Source organism: Pteronotus mesoamericanus, unplaced genomic scaffold, assembly GCF_021234165.1.
Source record: "Pteronotus mesoamericanus isolate MK-2021 breed Mesoamerican mustached bat unplaced genomic scaffold, CSHL_Meso_final contig_221, whole genome shotgun sequence".
In the NCBI taxonomy this organism is placed as follows: Eukaryota; Metazoa; Chordata; class Mammalia; order Chiroptera; family Mormoopidae; genus Pteronotus; species Pteronotus mesoamericanus.
In genome coordinates this window covers 3,762,400-3,782,988 of record NW_026555092.1, presented here as the reverse complement: position 1 = coordinate 3,782,988, position 20,589 = coordinate 3,762,400, and the positions used below count along the sequence as shown (strand labels likewise).

The window sequence follows — 20,589 nt, the reverse complement described above, 5'->3', positions numbered from 1 at the left end:
GGGGGGACAAGCTTTCCCCGGAACAAGGCTATTCTTAATAGGCTCTGGAGGTTGCTGCCAACCCCACCCCCACCCCCACGTGAAGAATACGGAGACTAACAGGACCAGCCTGCGGGGGGTTCTTGGGGGGCGGGGTGGTAATGCGAATAATATGTGAAAGTGCTTGTCTTACTATCTGACACGTAGAACACGTTCAGATCCTGCCAATGGTGTCGGAGGCTTTGATGTTAAACTGACCCTGAACTCTTCTTGGTCCTGTTAAAAGTCCCGTCTTGGAATTCCTAACTGTGGTTATTGATAATAAACAGTTTTCCTCCCCCGTCCTCGCCTGCCGCAAGCACGGATGTACCGTTCCCCCACCCGACCCCTCCCCGGGAGTGGTGAGAACAAAGGAAGTGGAAGCACCGGGGGCCCACGAGCAGGGGCAGCCGGGCGCCCAGCGGGGAAGACCCCGCAGCGCCCTGGCCCACGAGGGGAGGACCCCCGAGGGGGGGGCCCGCGGCACGGCTCCCATTGGCTGCCGGCTGCGTCACCTGCCCGTGGGTGTGTCCTGCAGCTGGACTCCGCCCGCCCGGCAGGCCCGGTAAGGGCTAACTGACATGAGCCCGGCCGGACGCTGGGCTCTCCTGCTCCTCTGCCTACTGGCGTCCGCTGGAGGTAAGGGTGCGGGGAGGGCAGGGGGCTGCGCGGCGCGCTGGCCGGCTGCGTCCGCCCTCGGACCCGGAGCCTCGAAGGGGGAGGGACGCGGGCCGAACTTTTCAGCAGCCACCTGAGCGGAGTGCTCATCGCACTGCCCACTCACCACGAGTTTTCTTCCAAGAATTAAACGAACCCGAGTTTTTGGAAATTTTTTCCGGAAGAAAACTGATCCAGTGTCCTAATGCCAGTTCAGGTTGAGGGGAACAGAAAAAAAGAGATCCTTTGTAAAGTAACCGCATTTATTTATAAAGTGATTGTCCAGGTCTCCTAAAAACACTGTCTTCTGCATTAATAACATGCTTGACTCTCTCACTAATTGGGAAAGTCAGCCAGGAGTGCTCTGCACCGCCCCCCGCCCCGCAGCCCCCTCCCCTTCCCCCAGGTGGGGGTGTCAGAAGTCCTGCCTCCACCTGAGAGAGAGGAGCCCTGGCTTAGCCTGTGCCCCGCTGTTGTTCTGTCAAACCACCTTCCTGCTGAGCCCCCTCTGGCCGGTAAATAAGGTGGCGGAGTACAAAAACCTTGGGGCGGGACCAAACTACCAAGTCCCAAACAATCCAGGGACATGGTCCTCAAATTGTCCCCAGGACATCTTCCTAGTCTTAGACTACAATTTAAGCGCTAGAAGGGCACTTGGACACAATCTAATAATTATATTAAAAGGCAGCTTTTATTGAGCAATTTCTTTGTGCTGGGCACCACATTATCCTCTTTAAGCTTTATAACACAGCCATCCCATTATGTAGATAGTCTTCGCTCCCTTTTCAGGTGTAGAAACCGAGGCTCAGAGCAATTAAGGGAATTAATTGCCCAAGAAGAAAGGCGGAGGGGTGAGACGCAGAGCAGAGAAGACTGGCAGAAGCAAGCATGGCCAGCTCTGGCCGTGGAGGGGGTAGCTGGCACAGGCCGCCTAGGTCAGCTCAGGGATGCCCCAGCCCCTGGTGCCTCCCAGCAGTGGGTGTTTTTGCAGCTGATGAGGGACAGAACTAAGGAGGGGAGAAGGGGTGCTCTGTCTCCTGGGTTCGCTGTTAAACTCAGTACCTTTCTTGTCCAGCCCTCACTGCATTTTCCCTGAGGGAATTTTAATTTGTGCAACGTAAAGTGTGCTGTGATGCTTTAGGGTGAGGTCCAGCTAGATCCAGGTTCAAATCCTGGGTCCCACACAAACTAGTTGTGTAGTCTCAGGCAAGTTATTTGCCATCTGTCTCCGAGGCTAGTGCCCTTCCATGGAAGGGGAATGACACCTACCCCATCAGGTGGTGTGTCCTGATGACTGATTGAGGTTTTGTGTATAAAATGCCAAACCTGTTGAAGGCTCAGGTAGCTACTCTAGCTGCTCTCTCTCTCCGCTGTGGCCAAGCTCAGACTTTGAGCCTGTCCGGCCCACAGATGCCTTGTAAGTGGCTTGCAGACAGACTTTGGCCTGCTACCAGCCGTCAGCTAGGAAATCCAGAAGCTGGGAGCAGTGACAACACCAGCATCCCAGCGATCCATTTCCAACTTGGGGACACAGGATAGGGTGGAGCCAGGCACCCGTATTTGGGTCTGAAAGGCCAGGAGTAGGAAGCCCACCTGAGAGCCATCACCAGAACTGATCCTTCTCTCCCTCAGGCTGTTCTGTGTTGACATAAGAAACATTCAAACCTGTACAGAATTTTTGTGAGTTTATTTGAAGCAAACGACAATTACCGGGAAGGAAAATCTCAACAGGACTGAGAAATGCTCCAGAGAATGGCAGTTTAGCGCCTTATTTCATATAATACAATCAGAGGAGGAGACATCAGAGTGTTACAGGAAATCTACTGGTGATAGATTAGGGGGGTTGGATATGGGATTGGATAAAAGATAAACCCATAAACACAAACTTCTTTTACAGAGGTGAGTAAGAGATAGTTAACAGTCAACAGTTAACATTACAACAACGAAGGGATTTGTGGTCTCAGCTCTGGTGTGGTGACTGTGCCCAAGGGGTTCAGAAAAAAGGGACATTACCTTGACATTACAAAAGTGTTATGAGAGATAAAAAAGAAAATAGACAGGCTCTGTTAAGGTAAAGATTGACCTTTATTAGGGGAAAATACCAGCCCCGGCTGTGACTACCCACCGTGAACTGCTTTTGTTAACAAGTTTTCATTTCAGACCATCCTTTGCAGTTACTGTAGATCTCTGAGTTAGTAGGGCGGACCTCCCCTGAGCTTGTCAGGTTAATCTGTGGCCCTTTTTTGTCCACATCTGTAACCTGGATGGATTTCTCTTGTGGCCCAGGTGACACTTCAGGACACTGAATCCTTCATGGGACCGTGAGCTCCTAAAGAGCAGTAATGGAGTTGTATTCTTCAAACCTCTGGCACATAGTGGTCAATGATGTTATTGACCAGTAATGGTCCATTGATGTTGGAAGCATAGACCTGAACAGACCCCATGAGAACCGAGGAGAACCTGGAAGAGCTCAGACTGTGGGGTTGGCCTGGCTTCGATTTGAATTCTGACTTTACAGCTTGTTAGCTGACAGGGCCTCTGTTTCCTCATCTATAATGTGATGACCATAATTAGTACCTACCCTCCTAGGGGGGTGGGGAGAACTGAAAGAGAAAGTGCAGGCAATATACCTAACGCAGTGCCCGGCACATAGTTAGAACACACTGCCCATTAGCTGCTAGCATCATCATCATCACCCCACCCCCACTTCTTAGAGATGTCAGGGAAGACTCCCTGAAGGAAGCGGCATTTGAATGGAGTCTTCAAAAGATTAGATGGTGAACACCAGGCAGTCAAAGTCACCTGGGTTCAAAGGCACCCAAAAGAATACAGTGGTTTGAGAAGGTCAAGGAAGACTGGCGCAGCCTAAGGAACCTGTGGGGGAGAGGTCAGCCAGGCAACATGGCAAGGCCATGCTAGGCAGGGCCTCATGTACCTTGGTAAAGACTGTGGACTTTGTTCTGAAGGCAAGGGAAGGGCATGAGACTGAGCAGTTGTGTAATCAGATAAATATTTCAAAAGAAGAGGATTAGCAGTGAGGAGGAGGAGGAAGAGGAGGTGGCGAGGAGGAGCCATGGAGGAGAACAGTTAAAGGTGGTCAGCGAAAGTGTCACTGAGACAGTGATAGTTGCTGTTCACTGGCTGTTCCGAAAGCGGGCCTGGCCAGCGTGGCTGGAGAGGAAGGAGTGGGGGAGAGGCGTGGGTCAGCTTGGGTAGGGGCTTGTGGGTGATCATAAAGACTGGGTTTGACCCTGTGTGAACTGGAGGCCATTGGAGGGTTTAAAGCAGAAGAGTGGCATAATCTGACTTTGATTTTATGCTTTGCTGCTGTGTGGAGAACAGACCAAGGAGACAAGGTTGGAAGCAGAGGGACCAGTTAGGAGGCCTTGGAAATGATCCAAGGTATCACAATATTTGTTCATTCACTCAACAGATATTTATTGTGCATCTCCTGTGTGCTAGGGACCATTACAGGCAGGCTCTGGGGACGTGGCTGAGAACCACACAGAGCACCTGCTCATGGAGACCCTCGGGGCTGTTCCCTCCTGCAGTGCAGGAGGCCCAGGAGTCTGTTAGAGGGTTCCTGCTCTGTGGCCCACCGTAACCCTCGGGGGCAGAGTGGGAAGGAGCGTCGTCTCAAGGCACAGGCGCGCTGCTGAGGCCTGGCAGGGGGTGGGGGTGGGGCAGTGTGGGACGGGGCTGCAGTGCAGCCAGTCATGGTGTGGCTCTCACAGGGCTCCTGGCCCCCCGGTTCCCAGCCTCCATCATGTCCCCCATGTTTCAGACTCCCCAGGAGATTCCTGGTTCCTCAAAGTCAGTGAGCGTGTGACTGCCTGCCGTGCCACTCTTCTGCTCCAAATGGCCAATGTCAAGACCAGCCAGCAGCTCCAGGCTTCATGACCCCTTTCTCCCCCGCAGGAAGGCCCCATCTGGCCCCACCCCAGAACGTGTCGCTGCTCTCCCAGAACTTCAGCGTGTACCTGACATGGCTCCCAGGGCCTGGCAACCCCCAGGATGTGACCTATCTTGTGGCTTATCATAGGTAAAGGGGAACCTCCAGGCTGGTGGGCGGGGAGACTGAGGAGATGGGCAGGGGTGGGCGGGGCTTCTCGGGACAGCTGCTGTCAGTGTGGGCAGCATTTGCTGGTACTCTGGGTCGCCAGGGAGATGGTATGTGGCAGGTATTTGGAGAGAGCACTTGATAGAGCTCTAAGGTGGGACTGATGTTGAATGGAGAACAGGGCACAGGTGATAGGCCTGCCAGGGGTGAGGGTGGGTCTTTGGGAAAAGTCGGAGTGGCGCTTGGGTAGAGCTAGGAAGACCCAGCAATGGAATTCATGGCAGCCTGGACTCAAAGCTTGGAGTTGTTCCCACAGGCAAGGGAGGGCAAACGGGTCTCCTGCAGAGCCCATGTCAGGCATCACTAGACGATCACCCTCTTCCCCACGGAACCTGCTCAGAGCCTTGGAGTCCTTCCCAACTTGGCAGGCCAGGCAGCCACTGCTCCTGCTGAGGTATCTGAACATGCAAATAGATTCACCGTCTTTGCACATAGACAGAATCATATGAAATTCCTTAGTAGGAGAGTAAGGTGATAAAAGCAGATTCTCAGGAGGACTGATCTAGGATTGGTGAGGAGGGGGAAGCAGGAAGGGGAGAAAACTGCCGTGAACTCGGGCCCCGCCGTACGCCAGGCTGAGTGCTACGGGCCTGGTATGAATACTGCACTTCTTCCTCCCAGCATCACCAGGCAGGCACTGCATTTCCCCACTTTAGAGGCAAGGACCCTGAGCCTAGGAAGGTGCCGTGATTTGCCCAAGGAAGCTGGCAATGAAGCCAGAAGAAAGTCCCGACTGTCTGACCCCCAGACTTGTGCTCTTCCCGTTCCATCGCTGTCTCTCTACCTGTAGCATCAAGATGTGAGTGACAGGGGCCTGGTTTGGTGGACAGACTGCAAGAGAGCTTGCAAAAGAGAGAACTGTGTAGAACTGTATCAGGAGACAGAAAACACCTAACGTGTGCGTGTGTCTGCTGTTACGTCAGCACCAAGGCAATACATTCAACGTGTTTAATCTCACACAGTCCTTTGAGGAGGGAGGCAGTAGCTCCATTTGCAGTTAAGGAAACTGAAGCACCAAGAATCTATTTTGCTGTGAGTCATACCACTGGGAATAGTGGAGCTGGGATAAATTGATTAAAGAGTTGAAAGGCCATGTTCTGGACCTTTACAATATTTTCCTTACCTTTTACGCTTTTGAAATCTCTGTGAGAATTGCAAAATGGTAATATTATCATTGTATTTTTTCATTTATTAGTTAGAATTATTTTGTAAAGAGGTGCTTCCTCTGTGTAGTATTTGATCTTTGAGGTACTTCCCAAATAGGCAAGACAGGATAAATGCCTGATTGTTGGAGTTTTATTTTGGGGTTTTTTTGTTTGTTTTTTTGTTTTTGCTTTTATTTACCAGTATTTAAGATAATGAACTGGTTCTCTACCATTTCCCAGTGGTGATTGATTCATTTTTTATTATTGTTATAAACTCAAGCATTTAAATATATCTGATGGTTTCAACCTGTTGCAACTTAGCCTACTCAATGAAGCTTGAATCGTCCCATCTTTGGCCAGCCAAAGTCTTGTCAAGTTGGCTCCTGTGTCCTTTTACCTTGACCATAGTAGCCTTTAATAACCTTATTGCTCTCTGTTGTGACAAGATAGTTCAGGTTCATTTGCACAATCCGTAACCTAAAACCTGAAATCAGCCATTTCTCCATTTAGTAGGAAATAGTTTTAAGGGACACAATCCAGATGCTCGTAGTGCGCATCGCTGCCTGGCTCTTACTTTCAGATCTTTCCCTGCCTTCTACCACAATGGCTGATTAAATCTTTGCAGCCAAGATCTCTTTATCAAAAGATTTCTTTCAGCCACACTCTTGGTATTCTCTCCAGAACATGCTTTCTCATTTTTTGCAACATACATAGGCTGAGAATTTTTCAATTCTTCAGTTTTTGCTTAACATTCCTCCTACTTATTGCTCTCTTCTCTTGCTTTACTATAAGCAGGGAGGAGAAACCAGGTTACTTCTTTAACACTTTGCTTAGAAAGAGTCTCAGCTAAACTCACTTTAAACTTCTACTTTCCACAAAACACTAGAACAAGATTTAACTGCATTCTTCACCACTTGATAACAAGGATCGCCTTTCCTTCGGTTTCCAATAACACATTCCTCCTTTCCACCTGAGATCTCCCCAGAGTCTCCTTGAACATCCGTATTCCTACCGACAGTATTCTGAAAGCAGTCCTGACTTTTTCCAACACGCATCTCAAAACTCTTCCAGCCTCTACCCATCACCCAGTTGCAAAACCACTTCCATGTTTTTAGGCATTTGTTACAATAGCACCCCACTATGATACCAGAAGCTAAGTTCTTTTAATGTGGTTTTGGCTAGGGCTGTCATAACAAGATACCATAGACTGGGATGGGAGCAAACAACAGAAATCCTTTCTCACAGTTTTGGAGGCTGGCAGCCCAATATCAAGCTATTGGCATGTTTGTCTTCTCCTGAGGCCTGTCTCCTTAGCTTGCAGATGGTCACCTCCTCACCTGGCCTTTTTTTCTGTGTACGCCAACTTCCTGGTGTCCCCTCCTCTTCTTGTAAGAATGCCAGTCTTACTGGTTTAGGGCCCCACCCGTATGACTGAATTTAAGTTTTTCCTTTGATTCTCACCAGAGGACGTGCCCATTGACTTTAGAGAGAGGACAGGGGAGGGGGAGAAAGACAGAGAGAAATATCAAGAAACAGAAACATCAGTGGAAGGAGAAACATCAGTGGGCTGCCTCCCTGACATGCCCCAACTGGGGACCAAACCCACAGCGTAGGTACGTGCCCCGGCTGGGAATCAAACCCATGATCTTTTGGTTTATGGGAAGACACTCCAACCTACTGAGCCACACTGGCCAGGGCTGAATTTACTATTTTTTAAAAGTTTTTTAAAAATACATTTATTGACTTCAGAGAGAGAGGAAGGGGAGAGAGAGAAACATCAATGTAAGAAAAGCATTTGTTGCTTCTCACACACGCGCCAGTTGGGGACCAAACCTACAACCTAGGTATGTGCCCTCACCAGGAATCAAACCTGCGACCTTACAGTGTGCAGGATTATACGCCCACTTAACCACACAGGTGGGGCTGAATTTAATAGTAATTACATCTTTAAAGGCACGTCTTTGAATGTGGTAGTCTCACTTTGTCCATGGTTTTGCTTTCTGGTAGTTTCAGTTACCTGAGGTCAACTTGTGGTTCAGAAATATTAAATGGAAAATTCCAGGAATAAACAATTCATAAGTTTTAAATTGCATGCCATTCTGAGCTGCGTGAAGAAATCCCGCACCATCCTGCTCCGTTCTGGGACATGAATCATCCCCTTGTCCAGCATATCCTGCTGTATAGGCTACCTACCTGTTAATAACCTAGTAGCCATTATGATTATCAGTTTGTTTATCAGAGACAGAAAGACCACATTCGCATAACTTTTATTACAGCATATTGTTATAGCTGTTCTATGTTATTATTATTGTTACTCTCTTACTGTGCCTAATTTATAAATTAAGCTATATCATTGATGTGTATGTACAGGAAAAAACATATATACAGCTCTGACTGGTGTGGCTCAGTGGGTTGGGTATCATCCCACAAAACGAAAAGTCACTGGTTCGATTCCTGGTCAGGCCACATGCCTGGGTTGCAGTTTTGGTCCCTGGTTGTGGTGCTTACGATCAATGCAACTGGTCAATGTTTCTATCCTTTACGATCAAGGCAGCTGATCACTTTTTCTCTCTCACATCAGTGTTCCCCTCCCTGTTTTTCTCCTTCCCTTCCCATAGGTCAAAAATAAATAAATAAATAAAATCTAAAAAAAATAATCAATGTATAGGGTTCAGTAATTTCCATAGTTTCAGGTATTTACTGGGGACCTTGGGAAACATTCCCTTTGGATGAAGGGGGAACTACTGTGCAGTCGCTTTGGGGGGACGGGCTTCAACACACAAATATGGAAGGGAACACAATGTAGTACCTAAAAAAACTGGATTTTATTACATTTAAAATTCTGCTCTTCAAAAAAGAAAAGGCTGAAGAAAATGAAAAGCCAGCAACTGAGAAAAAGTATTCACAGTGAATATACTGACAAAGGACTTGTTTCCAAAATAAAGAACTGCTAATAATGAGAAATTGCCCAGAAAGATTTGAAAAGTCACTTCACAAAAGAAGGTATATGAATGGCCAAGAAGCACATGAAAAGATATTCAGTATCTTTAGTCATCAGGGAAATGTAAATTAAAGCCACAATGAAACACTACTACACACCTACTAGAAGGGTTAAATTTCAAGGACTGGCAATGCTAAGTGCTGAGAGGCATGTGGAATAACTAGAAATCTCATCCATACATTTTTTGAGAGTGTACAAAGGTACAGTCCATTTGGAAAACAGCTTGACAGTTTCTTGTAGTTATAGATTCATATTACCAAATCTCCCAGATTCTACTCCTAGATCTTTACCCAAGAGCAATAAAAACATCCATACAAAGACTTACGAGTGTTCATAGCAGCTTAATTCACAATAGCCCTGTTAAGGACTGAATTGTGTCCCCTCACCATATTTATTTATTTATTTGTTTGTTTGTTTGTTTATTTATTTATATGTTAAGGCCCTAAACCCCCCCAGGTGACTGTATGTGGAAATAGGGCTTTTAAAGAGGTAATTAAGATTAAATTTGGTCATAAGAGGGGAGCCCTAACCCAATAGGACTAGTGTCTTTATAAGAAGAGAAAGGGACAACAGGGATGCTCACACACGCAGAATATGCCACATAAGGACACAGAATGAGGGTGGGTATCTGGAAGCCCAGGGGAGAGGCCTCAGGATAGGACCGGTTTCAGGGAATGGGGTTGGGTCCGGGGAAGGAAGGGGTGGAGGCGGGGGTGGAGGTGTGGGGAGAGGCGTGGGAAGAAGTTGGCTGTGGAGCTCAGGCGCTAATGCCAGTGAAGCTTTGCTTGCTCCCAGCTGCTCACTTCCTGCTGTGCAGCCCAGTTCCTAATGGGCCACGGACCGGTACTGGTACCGCAGCCAGGGCACTGGGGACCCCCTGGAGGCCACCTAGTCTGATGTTTTTATCATGGCAGCCCAAGCTGACTACTAATTCATCAGGTTTATTTTCTTCAATGGTAAAGACTTTTGGTATCCTTAGAAATGTTTACCTGATTCACGGTCATGAAGATGCTCTTCTATGCTTTTTTCCTAGAAGTTTTATAATTTTAGCATTTACATTTCTGGTTTTTCATTACTTTTAAAACTTTCCTTCTGCCCTGGCCAGGTAGCTCACCTGGCTGGAGCATTAACCCAATGCACCAAGGCCGTGGGTTCGATCCCCAGTCAGGGCACATAGAAGAATCAACCAATGAATGCATCAATAAGTGGAACAACAAATCAATGTTCCTCTCTTTAGCTCCCTTTGTCTCTCTAAAATCAATTTTTAAAAAACTTCCAAAAACAAAAACTTTCCTATTTTTCTTTCTGTTCCTTTTAAGACATTATCTGTTGTAGTAACTTGCTCTCGTATAGTTTTTTCATTTCTGAAATAAGTTTTTTAAAAATCCCATTTTTGTCTGAGCTTCTCTAATTCTGTTTTACATTGTTCTTCATGTGTTGTATCATTTTTTAATGTCCTTTAGACTATTTTTTAAGGATTGGGCTATGGTTTTGATCTGTACATGTATGGGGGGTTTTGCATGTATTTTTTTTTCTTCAGCTGATTGCTTATTAGCTTCTTAATTTCTATCCTTATTTTCTGTTATAGATATTTAAAGCTATATGTTACCCTCTGAGTATTACTTAGCTTATCTCATAAATTCTTATGTATATTCATTTTATAATCATTTAGTTTTAGGTGTTTACTAATTTCCATTATTCTTTCTTTGACCCATGAGTAATTTTAAAACATTAAAAAAATTAACTTTTCTTTAGTTCTCTTTGCATTAGTGATTTGTAACTGGATTATTTTCAGTCAGAAAAACAGTTTATGAGATAACTATTCTTTGAAATTTCTTGGAAGTTGCTTTATTTTTCTTAATGCTTGTTAATATTTTTTTAAGATTTTATATATTTACTTTTAGAGAGAGGGGAAGGGAAGGAGAGGGAGAGAAACATCAATGTGCCAGAGAGGCATCGATCATTTGCCTCTAGCACACCCCCACTTGGGGACCCAGCCTGCAATCCAGGCATGTGCCCTGACCGGGAATCGAACCTGCAACCTTTCAGTATGCAGGGCGATGCCCAACCCACTGAGCCAGTCAAAGCTGTTAATATTTTTAATATGCTATTAATGTTCATGTGTGGCTTAAGCAATTTGTTCAGTGTATTCTATATGTGTTCATTAGACCAACTTTGATCATGACATTGTTCATTTTTTACATATTAAAGTTATTTTTCTTTGTTCAGTTGTTAGTTACTGAGTCAGTTGTGTTAAAAATTTCTCTTTATAATTACAGGTTTTCTGTTTCTTCCTGTAGTTTGTCTATTTTTGCTCCAAAATATATCTTGAATTTAACCTCCTCTTGCCAAGCCTACCGCCGTTCTCCGTCGGGTCGCTGCTGCAGCCTCCTAGCTGGATAATCAGTGATCTTTTAAAAATGTAAATTAGATCAGTCCCCCATTCAGAACCTTCTAGTGGCTTCCTATCACACTTGGAATACAATCCAGACTCCTTACCCAGATGATGAGGCCCGCCTGCTCTGCCCAGCCCCCTCTCTGCGCTCTTCTCCTGTCTGTCCCGCCCTTGTCCTTGGGGCTTCGGCCACGCAGGCCACCTTGCTTTAGTCTGGACATGTCAAGATCCTTCCCATCGCAGGGCTTTTGCTTTTGCTCCCCTGGCCCCCAGCCCTCGCTGGGCCCCCTTCTCGTCACTGCGGCCTCCGCGCAGTGGTATCTTCCTGGCCTTTCCCGAGCCACCGTAGGAAGGCAGTCACCCCCACATTACTCTGCTGTCACTGCACGTGCCAGCTCCCAGATTTATCTTGTGGATGTGCTGATGGTCTCTCATCCCCTCCCACCGGAGCGTAAGTTCCCAAGGACCTTATCTGTCATGTGTTGCTGATTCCCCAAGAAAATGCCCAGGTCCCTTCTGTGGACCTCAGTGTTCTCAGGAGGTTGGTGTTATGGACCTGCCTGCCACCCTCTGACATCCACACAGCACCCAGCATGGTGCCTGTCACACCACCATAAATATTTATGGACCATAAATACCTGAATCAATAAACTCATGGAAAATTGTAACTAGTACTAGCAATAGCAGCCACCACAGCGGCCCTTTGAGGGAGGCATGACGGATGGGGAAACAGGCTCGGGAGCGGTGACCCACGTAGGGTCCCAGAGCTAGTGAGGGGCAAAGACACAGTTCCCGCCCACGTGCGTCTCCAGAGCCTGAGCTCCTAACTGGCCTGTTCTCTTTCCGTCTCAACCAAAGGCTGGATGCTTGGACAGACAGATGGACGGATGGGGGACAGATGGCTGGGTGAATGGATGGATTAGGCAGAATGGAGGGACGCATGACCACATGTTTTCTAAGTTCCCTTGACCCGAGAGGCTGAGTCCATGGCCCAAGCTCTTCTGTTTCCTCCCTCAGCTTCACAACAACCCCCAGACGGTGGCGAAAAGTGGAAAAGTGCGCAGCAACCAAAGAGCTGACATGCTGTCTGATGTGCCTGGAGAAACAGGACCTATTCAACAAGTTCAAGGGACGTGTGCGGGTGGTTTCTCCCCTCACCAGGTCCCCCTGGGTGGAGTCCAATTACCTGGAGTACCTTTTTGAAGGTAGGTTTGCCGGTAAGGGGCTGGATGGGAGGCTCTCTGCCCAAGACCTTGGCTCAGTGGCACTGCTGTGCAACCATCTGTCTCCCATGTCCCCAACACAGAGAGCAGCACTGTGGGGCGGCTGCCCTGGGCCCCAGCCTGTGTCCAAGCAGCCTGACCTCGTGACAGGGAGGTAGGGGAGGGGCACCAGTGCTGGCGATTCAGCTTGTGCCTCCTACTATGACAGTCATTATCTTCTATCAAACACAACCTTGGTCATGGACTGGACAGGCACTTTACAGACTTATTTCTATTTTTTATGTTCAACCTTTCTCTTTAAAAAACAAACTTTCCTCTCTCTTTAAAAAACAACTTTTTAAAATTCTAGTTATAGAAGTGATTTCTGTACACTGTAGAAATCTGGGTGGAAAGAAGATAAAAGTAGAGAGAAAAACAATCCCCCATGCTTCATGCATTCAGAAGTCTCCAGTGCTAACTCTGAGTCAGGAGCCCACTTTTCCCCCAATATAATTTATCGCTAATCCTCATAACAGACCTGTGAGGTTCATATTTATCAACGCAATTTTTAAAAAATAAATAAGGCAAACTCATAGGATACATAGCTAGGAAGCGGTGGAGATGAGATGTGATTCTGGATCTTTCTGATCTTGGACAAGGTTCTGGACCAGATGAGAAGTGAGGTAGGGTGGTAAGAATGAGAGGATAAATACTCAGCTGCCTCCTGGAGCTGAAATAGAGGTTGAAGGGAAGGAACAAGGGATTGAATGAAAGGTGGCAGAGAAGGGAGAAGAGATGGCTTGGCTGGGAGCACGCTGGCTGGGTGGACAGATAAAAGGAGGAAAGGGATGAACCGGTGAGAAGAAGGGAAACGTGGAGAGGCTGGAGGAGGATGCGATGGATGAGTGGAAGGAAGGAGGCAGGGGGAAGGACAAAGGCTTACTAGGAAGGAAGCAAGGATGGATGGAGAGATGGAGGATGGATGGAGAAACGGAGGACAGGAAGGGAAGGCAGGGGGGCCGATCAAGTGGTTAGAGACTTCAGAAGCAAGGCTGGCTGCCTGGAAAGGGCTGGAAGGAAGGGGAGGCAAAGGAGGAATGAACAAGCAAATGACAGAAGGAAGAACAAGAAGGAAAGTTACACGAAAAGGAAAGAGGAATGGATGGGCGATTGGCTGGAAAGGATGGAAAGGAAGGCGGGAATGTTGGTTGGAGAGAAAGGGTGGGAAAGCAGGAGGAAAGGCTGTCTGGCTAGAGAAGAATGATGGATGAACCACTGGGATGGTTGGGAAGATGGGACCAAGAGATGGAAATGGGGAGAAAGATGCAAAAGGAAGGTTACTTTAAAAAAAAAAAATGTTTTCGCCTCCTCCCTGAGGCTTCTCTGGTTCTTTCACAGCACACCCAAGCCTGAAGGGCCCTTTCTGCCTTTTTCTGCCTTTCACTGGGGCCCTGGTCATTTTCTCTCTTGGATTTTGATAGTTTGAATATTTCATTTCCCTCCAACTTCTTTCAGCTCCTTCAGGTCAGGGTCTGTGGAGGCCTCATCTGCCTGTTACTGTCAGTACCCAGACAGTCCCTACCCAGAGCTTACTACATAGTCAGTGCCCCCGGACGCTGACCTGCCGCACTGTGATACGTCTGCGCTGTTTTAAGCCACTAAGTTTGTGGTGATGAGTTGCAGCAGCCATAGAAAACCGACACACAATGGCAGGCTTCTGGCAGCCCAGCAATATGTGAGGGCGCTCCGGTGGAAGGGGCAGCGTGAATAAAGGCAGGTTAACTGTGAGCTTGGCCAGGTCCTTTCACCCCTCTAAGCCTGAATTTTCCCTTCCTTAAAATGGGAATAGTGGTATCTCCTCCCAGGGACCCTGCAGGGCTTAAGTAAAAGCACTGGGCTGCTCCTGATGCACAGCAGGCGTTGGACAGGCACGGGTGCTGGGCGCCCCTTTCCAGGAGAACCCCTGGGGCTGGGTGAGGTGCGGGCTTGCCCGGAGGCAGGGGGATGGGCGCGCTGCCGCCCCCAGAGGGTACTGACAAGTGCTGTTCTGCCTCTGCCAGTGGAGCCGGCCCCGCCCATCCTGGAACACACTGTGACAGGGGAGATCCTGAAGGTCAATGCCACGTACCACCTGCCCCACTGCATGCCCTCACTGAATCTGCAGTATCAGGTGGATTTCTGGAAGGAGCGGACTGGTTACAAGGTGGGAATCGCCTTTCCTGCCCTCTAGCTGTGCCCCCACACCTCACTGCCCCACCAAACCCGAGCGCTCCTCGCCCTGCCAGCCTGCTGCCTGTGCACCTCATCCAGGAAGCCTTCCGCACACACCCCTCACTCTCGGCACGCCCCTGACCCCACACAGTGCGAACGGCCTGTGGCCCCGCCGCTGCTCTTCTCCACCTAAGAGGCCAAGTGCAGGGCATCCTCTCCCTGTACCTCACAGGGGGTGACGGCACAGCAGTTTTCTTCCTCATATTTTTTAAAGTATAAAACCTTTTTTTAGCAATAAAATCTCATTGAAATATGAGCTACAGGGGGCCTGCGTATCAAGCCACCAGATTCATTAAAAAAAAAAAGCTCAGAAAACACACATAAGCTCTAAGAGGAAAACTGAAAGCACCAGAGAGGGCCACAGATAACTCTGGTGTCTATCCAGTTTCCGACTTGCTTTCCGCGGGCGCCTGTGTGTATGTCTGCACGTGCTTATTTACGGCTGGGTTGGCACGCGTTTTCTGTAAAGTACCAGAGAGTAAATATCTGTGGCTTTGCAGGCCCCATGGTCTATTCACAGCCACTCAGCTCTGCACCTGTAACACAAAAAGAACTGCAGACAATAGATAAATGAACAGGCTTAGCAGTTACCCAGTAAAACTGGTTCCAGAGAAGCTGGCCGCCAGATTTGCCCACAGGTTGTGTGGCTGACTGACCCCATCCTTATGCAGCTTCTCCGTGGCTGCACGTCACGCTCCTGACCTCCTGCAGCCTCTGATTCCCAGGGGTCTTCATCGGAGGTGGTCTGTGCCTTCGTGAACCTTACAAATAGCCTAGACCAGCGCTGTCCAATAGAAATATAATGTGAGCCCCGTATGTCGTTTTAAGTGTTCCTCGTTAACGTAAGTAGAAAGAAACAGGTGAATTTAATTTTCATCATATACTTTATTTCATCCAATAGGATGTATCATTTCATCAATATAAAAAGTATTGAGATAACTTACATTTCTTTTCACTTAGTCTTTGAAAGCTGGTATGTATTTTGTACTCGGAGCCCATGCCTGTTTGGCTGGCCCCACTTGAGGTGCTCAGAAGCCACATGTGACCGGTGGCTACTACTTCGGACAGGCATCTACTACTTCGGACAGTGTCTGCGATGGTTGAGTGATGCCCCCTCCCCAAATAGGTTGGGAGGCGCTTAGGGCAGGAAGCCTGAGGAATGGGCCCCTCAAAGTGAAGACCAGCAGGCCCTGGGCAGGTGCAGGGCGTGACGCTGAAGGCAGGGGCATTTTTGATCCCAGACCATCTCTACGTTGCAACCCAGCAGAAGAGAAACCGGATAGCACTGGGAAGGGCTTCCTTCACGCTTGAATTTCAACGCAGGATCACAGCTGTATTCTGCCTGCCAGCCCCGCCCCATCCTGCCTGTAAGAAGCCAGTTCCTGCAGCAGGTCTGCTCACCTCTGCATCTTCCTCCAAATAGACCCGGTTCCCAGCCACTCCCCATGGCCAGGAAGTCCAGATCCCTCTCCAGCTGGCTGCCCGTGGAAGCCACTGTGTCAGTGCCAGAACCATCTACATCTTAGGTGACCCTAAATACAGCGAGTTCTCCAAGCCCACCTGCTTCTCCCTGGAGACCCCAGGTGGGTGCAAAGTGGGACAGAATTGAGGATTTTCCCCCTGAGCGTCAGATCTTCATAATATGGGGGTGAAGAGCATGAACCTAGAGACATACTCACCTGATTAAAATCCTGGCTCCACCACACTCACTGTGTCTTTGGGCAGCTTACATAACCTCTCTGAATCTTGGTTTCCACAATCTGTAGCGTGGGTTTATTCCTATGAGAATTAATCGGGATGATGTATGTACATGAGGCCCTCAGGACATATGTAGTTGGTAGACCGGAGCCACTGTTGTTTGTTTCTGTAATTGTTATTTTTCGTTAGGAGTCCACTGGGCATTCCTGGTGCTGCTGCCACTGCTGTTGGTTATCCCCGTGGGGTGTGTGATCTGGAAGAGCTGTGTGATGTGGAAGAGCTTCACAGGGAACCCCTGGTTTCAGCGCGCAGAGAGGCCGCAGGCTCTGGTACGGCAAACCAGGCATGTGCCTCAGAGGGGGAAGGGTGTTGAAGAGGAAGGAGGTGGGGCTAGACTCAGAGGTAGTTCAGTAGACTATCAAGATGGTCCAAACTGCAAAACATGTCCTTTCTTTGTGTCTCAACTTCACCGTTAGTTAGATAACTTCATCTCTGCTAAGGATTTGTCAGCTGCCCGGAGCAGAGCCCCCAGCCTTGGGACTCAGAAGAGATGCTCCGGAGGGGAGGGGAGAGAGTGATTCCAACAGGGAGAATCTTAGAAGGGTCCCCACACTTCTAAGTGGCCCTGCCCAGGCCGACTCTGGAGTTTCCTCACTCGTCCGCTGGCTCCCTGCCTAAGACCGTGGAGGCCAGCCAGGGCAGGGGAAGTCCAGAGAGGTCAGGGGGCCAGGCTTGTTCAGATGAGGGCGGCTGGGCCATAGGTGAGGCTCAGGGGGCACTCGGGCTGGGTGGGAGCGTTGAGGATGGATTCTGAGTGTCCCTGCCATGGGGGAGGGAATATTTGTAAAGTTCCTTCCACAGCCAGCGCCTGCATCCAGAGGTCTCTGGCCTCTGGTGTCCACTCGGCCCATGCACATGGCAGGCTGCAAGTGCCAGGGAAGTGGCACTGTCTTCACCGCCCCCGCCGCCCCCCACCTGATGGTGCTCCGAGATGCAGCTCCCTGAGGCCCCAGCAGGGGTGGGTCCAGCTGCCTTAGAAGTAACTTGCCTGGTAACACCCATCTTCGTGGCAGCTCCCCCACCCCTGTCTAATGTGGCCTCTCCCTTGTCAGCCTTTCCTGGGATCACTTCCCAAAGAAACCATTTACATTTGCATGCTCATCACAGCGTCTATTTCCAGGGTGCCCGCAGTTAGAACTGTCATGCTTCAGGAAAGCCTGAACTTTCTGTTCTTGTCTCCCCTCCTCAAATCAGGACTTTTCCGGACACAGACGCCCTGTGGCGACCTATCAGCCCTGTGGCCCCGAGTCCCTGGATAACTTGACCCTCTGTCCCCAAAAGGAACTGACCAGAAGGATCCCACTAACCTCTAGGGTCAGGGCCCCAGCCACCATCCAGGCAGGATCAGAGAAGGACAGTGCTAAGGAAGAGGATGACGAGGAGGACACAGACGACAATGTCAGCTTCCAGGCATATATTGCACCCCCCCATTTCCTGGAGCAGGGGCACCACACCCCGGGGCAACCTGAGCAAGGGGTCCAGGTCGAAGGCTGTCCTGCTTGGGATTCTTCAGACAGAAGCTGGGCCAGCACTGTCTGCTCCGCCCCCACGGACGAGGCTGGGTCCTCTGGCTATTTAGCCAAGGAGGGGCCAGGCCGAGAGCTGGATGAGGACGGGTGTCAGGACCCCCTCCTCCTCCCCAAATTCTCCGAGGACTTAAGTTCCCTGGAAGAGCTCCAGAGAGATGACCTCTCCTCCTGGGCCGACTGGGGATCCTCGTCACCAAGGCTGCATCTGGTCCCCGGGGAACCTCTAGTTTCTTTCCAGACACTGACCTTCGCCTGGGACAGCAGTGCCGGGGAAGAGGAGGAGGAGGAGGAGGAGGAGGAGGAAGGGGGCGGGGGGGGATCAGAACTCGAGCACAGCAGCACTGGCAGCTGGGGGACTGACAGCCTCTGGAGGACCAAAGCCAGCGGTCGGACCCTGGGGCACTACATGGCCAGGTGAGCTGTCCCCCAGCTTCCTGAGGAATCCGGTGCTTCTGAGCTTCCCGAGGACCCAAGATGCCACTGAGACTTGAAAGCCTGGGAGCATCGTCCCTGGAGTGGCAGAGTGTTCTGGCAGCATGTCCTGACCCCCCAGCTAGAGGCTGTTTGTTCGTCAGGTTGAGCAGTAGGAAGCCACCCCATCCTAGAAACCACCAGCTATGGGCGGAGCTCCAAAAGGACTAAAGAAGAGAACGGGCAGAGTTCAGATCACTCCACTATCCCTGGGGTGAAAGGTCAGGTGAAAAAATCACCCCTGGACAACAGGCGAGGCCAGGGCACAGTGGACATCAAGGGCTGACACCACAAGGGGCCATCTGGGTTGAGGGGAGGACATTCGGAGGCAGTTTCTCTAGCACCTTTCTCCCCAAGCCTTGGCCTCCTGACTCATGAGTGCCCTAGGGCAGGCCCCAGTGAGGAAGAATGTAGTAGACAGGCGGCGTTGGCGGGGAGGGGAAAGGGTGGCCGTCAGCCACGTCCAAGTCTCCATCGTGGAACTGCGCAGGTTTGCTATCAGGCCAACATGGGTCCAAATCCCAGCTCTGCCATTTCCCGGTCGTGTGACCTTGGGTAAGCACCTTCCTTCTCCGCACCTGGGTTTCCTCTTCTGCGTCCCACCTGCGGTGTGGGGAGGGTTCTGAGAGAGAGAGGTGCGTGACGCAGTGCCTGCACATCACTGGCGCCCTCCTCCTGGTGGCTGGTAGGGCTCTCCATCGGCCTGGTGCTGAGGAGACTGCTGGGCGTCTCCCACCTGTGGCCCTTCAACCCAGAGTACCTGGAAGCATCTGCCTCTCAGCTTGTCTCACCTCTCGTCTCCACCTTCTGGTCAGGAAACCCAGCCAAGGAGGCACTTGGCCCCTCTCCCTTTTCCCAGTACCAAATGGTCAATGGTCCGTCTCCCAGAGGGTTCTGATTCATTGGAGGTGGAGGAGCAACCTGGCAGGGAATTGGACTCATGCCTGTGATCCCTGCTACAGACGGCACTTTAACCCCTTGGTTGGCTACTGTGGTTATAAAAAGTCCCATTTTCCCTTCCAGTTATGAGAAACCAGTGTCTTCTCAAAACAGGCTGTTACCTGGGGGTAGTAATGGGTGTTCACTTTGTTAACCTCCCCCTACTCGTGTATGGACCAGCATAGCTGAGTTTGCATCCATAAGGACCAAGATTTTGTCAGATGCTGAAATGTTGACTTACTGTGTATGTCCTTAAGGGGTGAGTTCTTTCGTCTCTGGCCAGCTGGTCTAACCCCTGTTCCCTTGGCCATGCCAGCAAAGTGCTGAGGTTACAGCAGGGATTTCCAGGGGGCATGAAGCTGGCAGGAGGCCTTCTCTGCTGGGACTCACATGCATACACACACGTGTGCACTTGCACAGGGGTGAAGGCTTGTCCGCATCATTGAACACAGAAGAGGAAGGACAAACTGAAGCCTTGTTGCTGGGCAAGGCTGTGGCTCAGGGCCTCTTCCTAGGCAGATACCCAGACTAAGGCTGAAGTTCTTTCTGGAACCCAGATGAGCTGCTTCATGAAGGTAATTTCAGTTCCTTCGAAGGTAATTACCTTCGGTTTTTCAGTTCACGAAGGTAAACTGAAAGCTGTTATCACCCTGGTGAAGGAATTGCACTATCTTTTTCATTAAACCTTGGGGGGTTTTTTAAGCTTTTTTTCCAACGTTTAATTTCATAGATAAGCTGAGCTTTTTAGTAATTTTTGTAGTGATTAAATCATTAAAAAACTGTGCGAAACATTATGATAATTTGCCCTTTAACATACGCAGACAGCTCCAGGGCCATGCTTGAGGGACATTGGGTCAAGAATACCTGATGCCTTTGGTTAAAAGCAACATTATAATTTTTCAGAGCACAGTTGGCTCTTGAAGGAGTTAGGGGTGCTGACCCCACCCACAGTCGAAAATTCACATATAAATTTTGAATCCCCCAAAGTCTCCAGTCGTACCTCAGTGTCTGCAGGGCATTGGTTCCAGGAGTCCCCCTGCCAGTCCCATGTCCACAGATACCAAAATCCACTCGTGTTCAAGT

General features: G+C 49.5%; 1 protein-coding gene across 1 annotated transcript; it reads left to right on the top strand.

Moving 5' to 3' along the window:
- The first annotated feature begins 572 nt into the window (after positions 1–572).
- On the top strand, positions 573–20,191 carry IFNLR1 (interferon lambda receptor 1). Its single transcript, XM_054571470.1, has 7 exons — positions 573–657; positions 4,594–4,717; positions 12,354–12,541; positions 14,599–14,741; positions 16,233–16,392; positions 16,697–16,836; positions 17,762–20,191. Exons 1-7 carry the CDS (start codon positions 600–602, stop codon positions 18,512–18,514), a joined length of 1,566 nt encoding a protein of 521 aa, XP_054427445.1. The 5' UTR covers positions 573–599; the 3' UTR covers positions 18,515–20,191.
- The last annotated feature ends 398 nt before the right edge of the window (positions 20,192–20,589 follow it).

Bases quoted from the DNA above. Each gene is read 5' to 3' on its own strand.
- IFNLR1 (XM_054571470.1), top strand. From the start codon at position 600: ATGAGCCCGGCCGGACGCTGGGCTCTCCTGCTCCTCTGCCTACTGGCG. The intron at 4,718-12,353 runs GTAAAGGGGAAC...TTCCTCCCTCAG, and splicing joins TATCTTGTGGCTTATCATAG to CTTCACAACAACCCCCAGAC. The intron at 16,837-17,761 runs GTACGGCAAACC...TCCTCAAATCAG, and splicing joins CAGAGAGGCCGCAGGCTCTG to GACTTTTCCGGACACAGACG.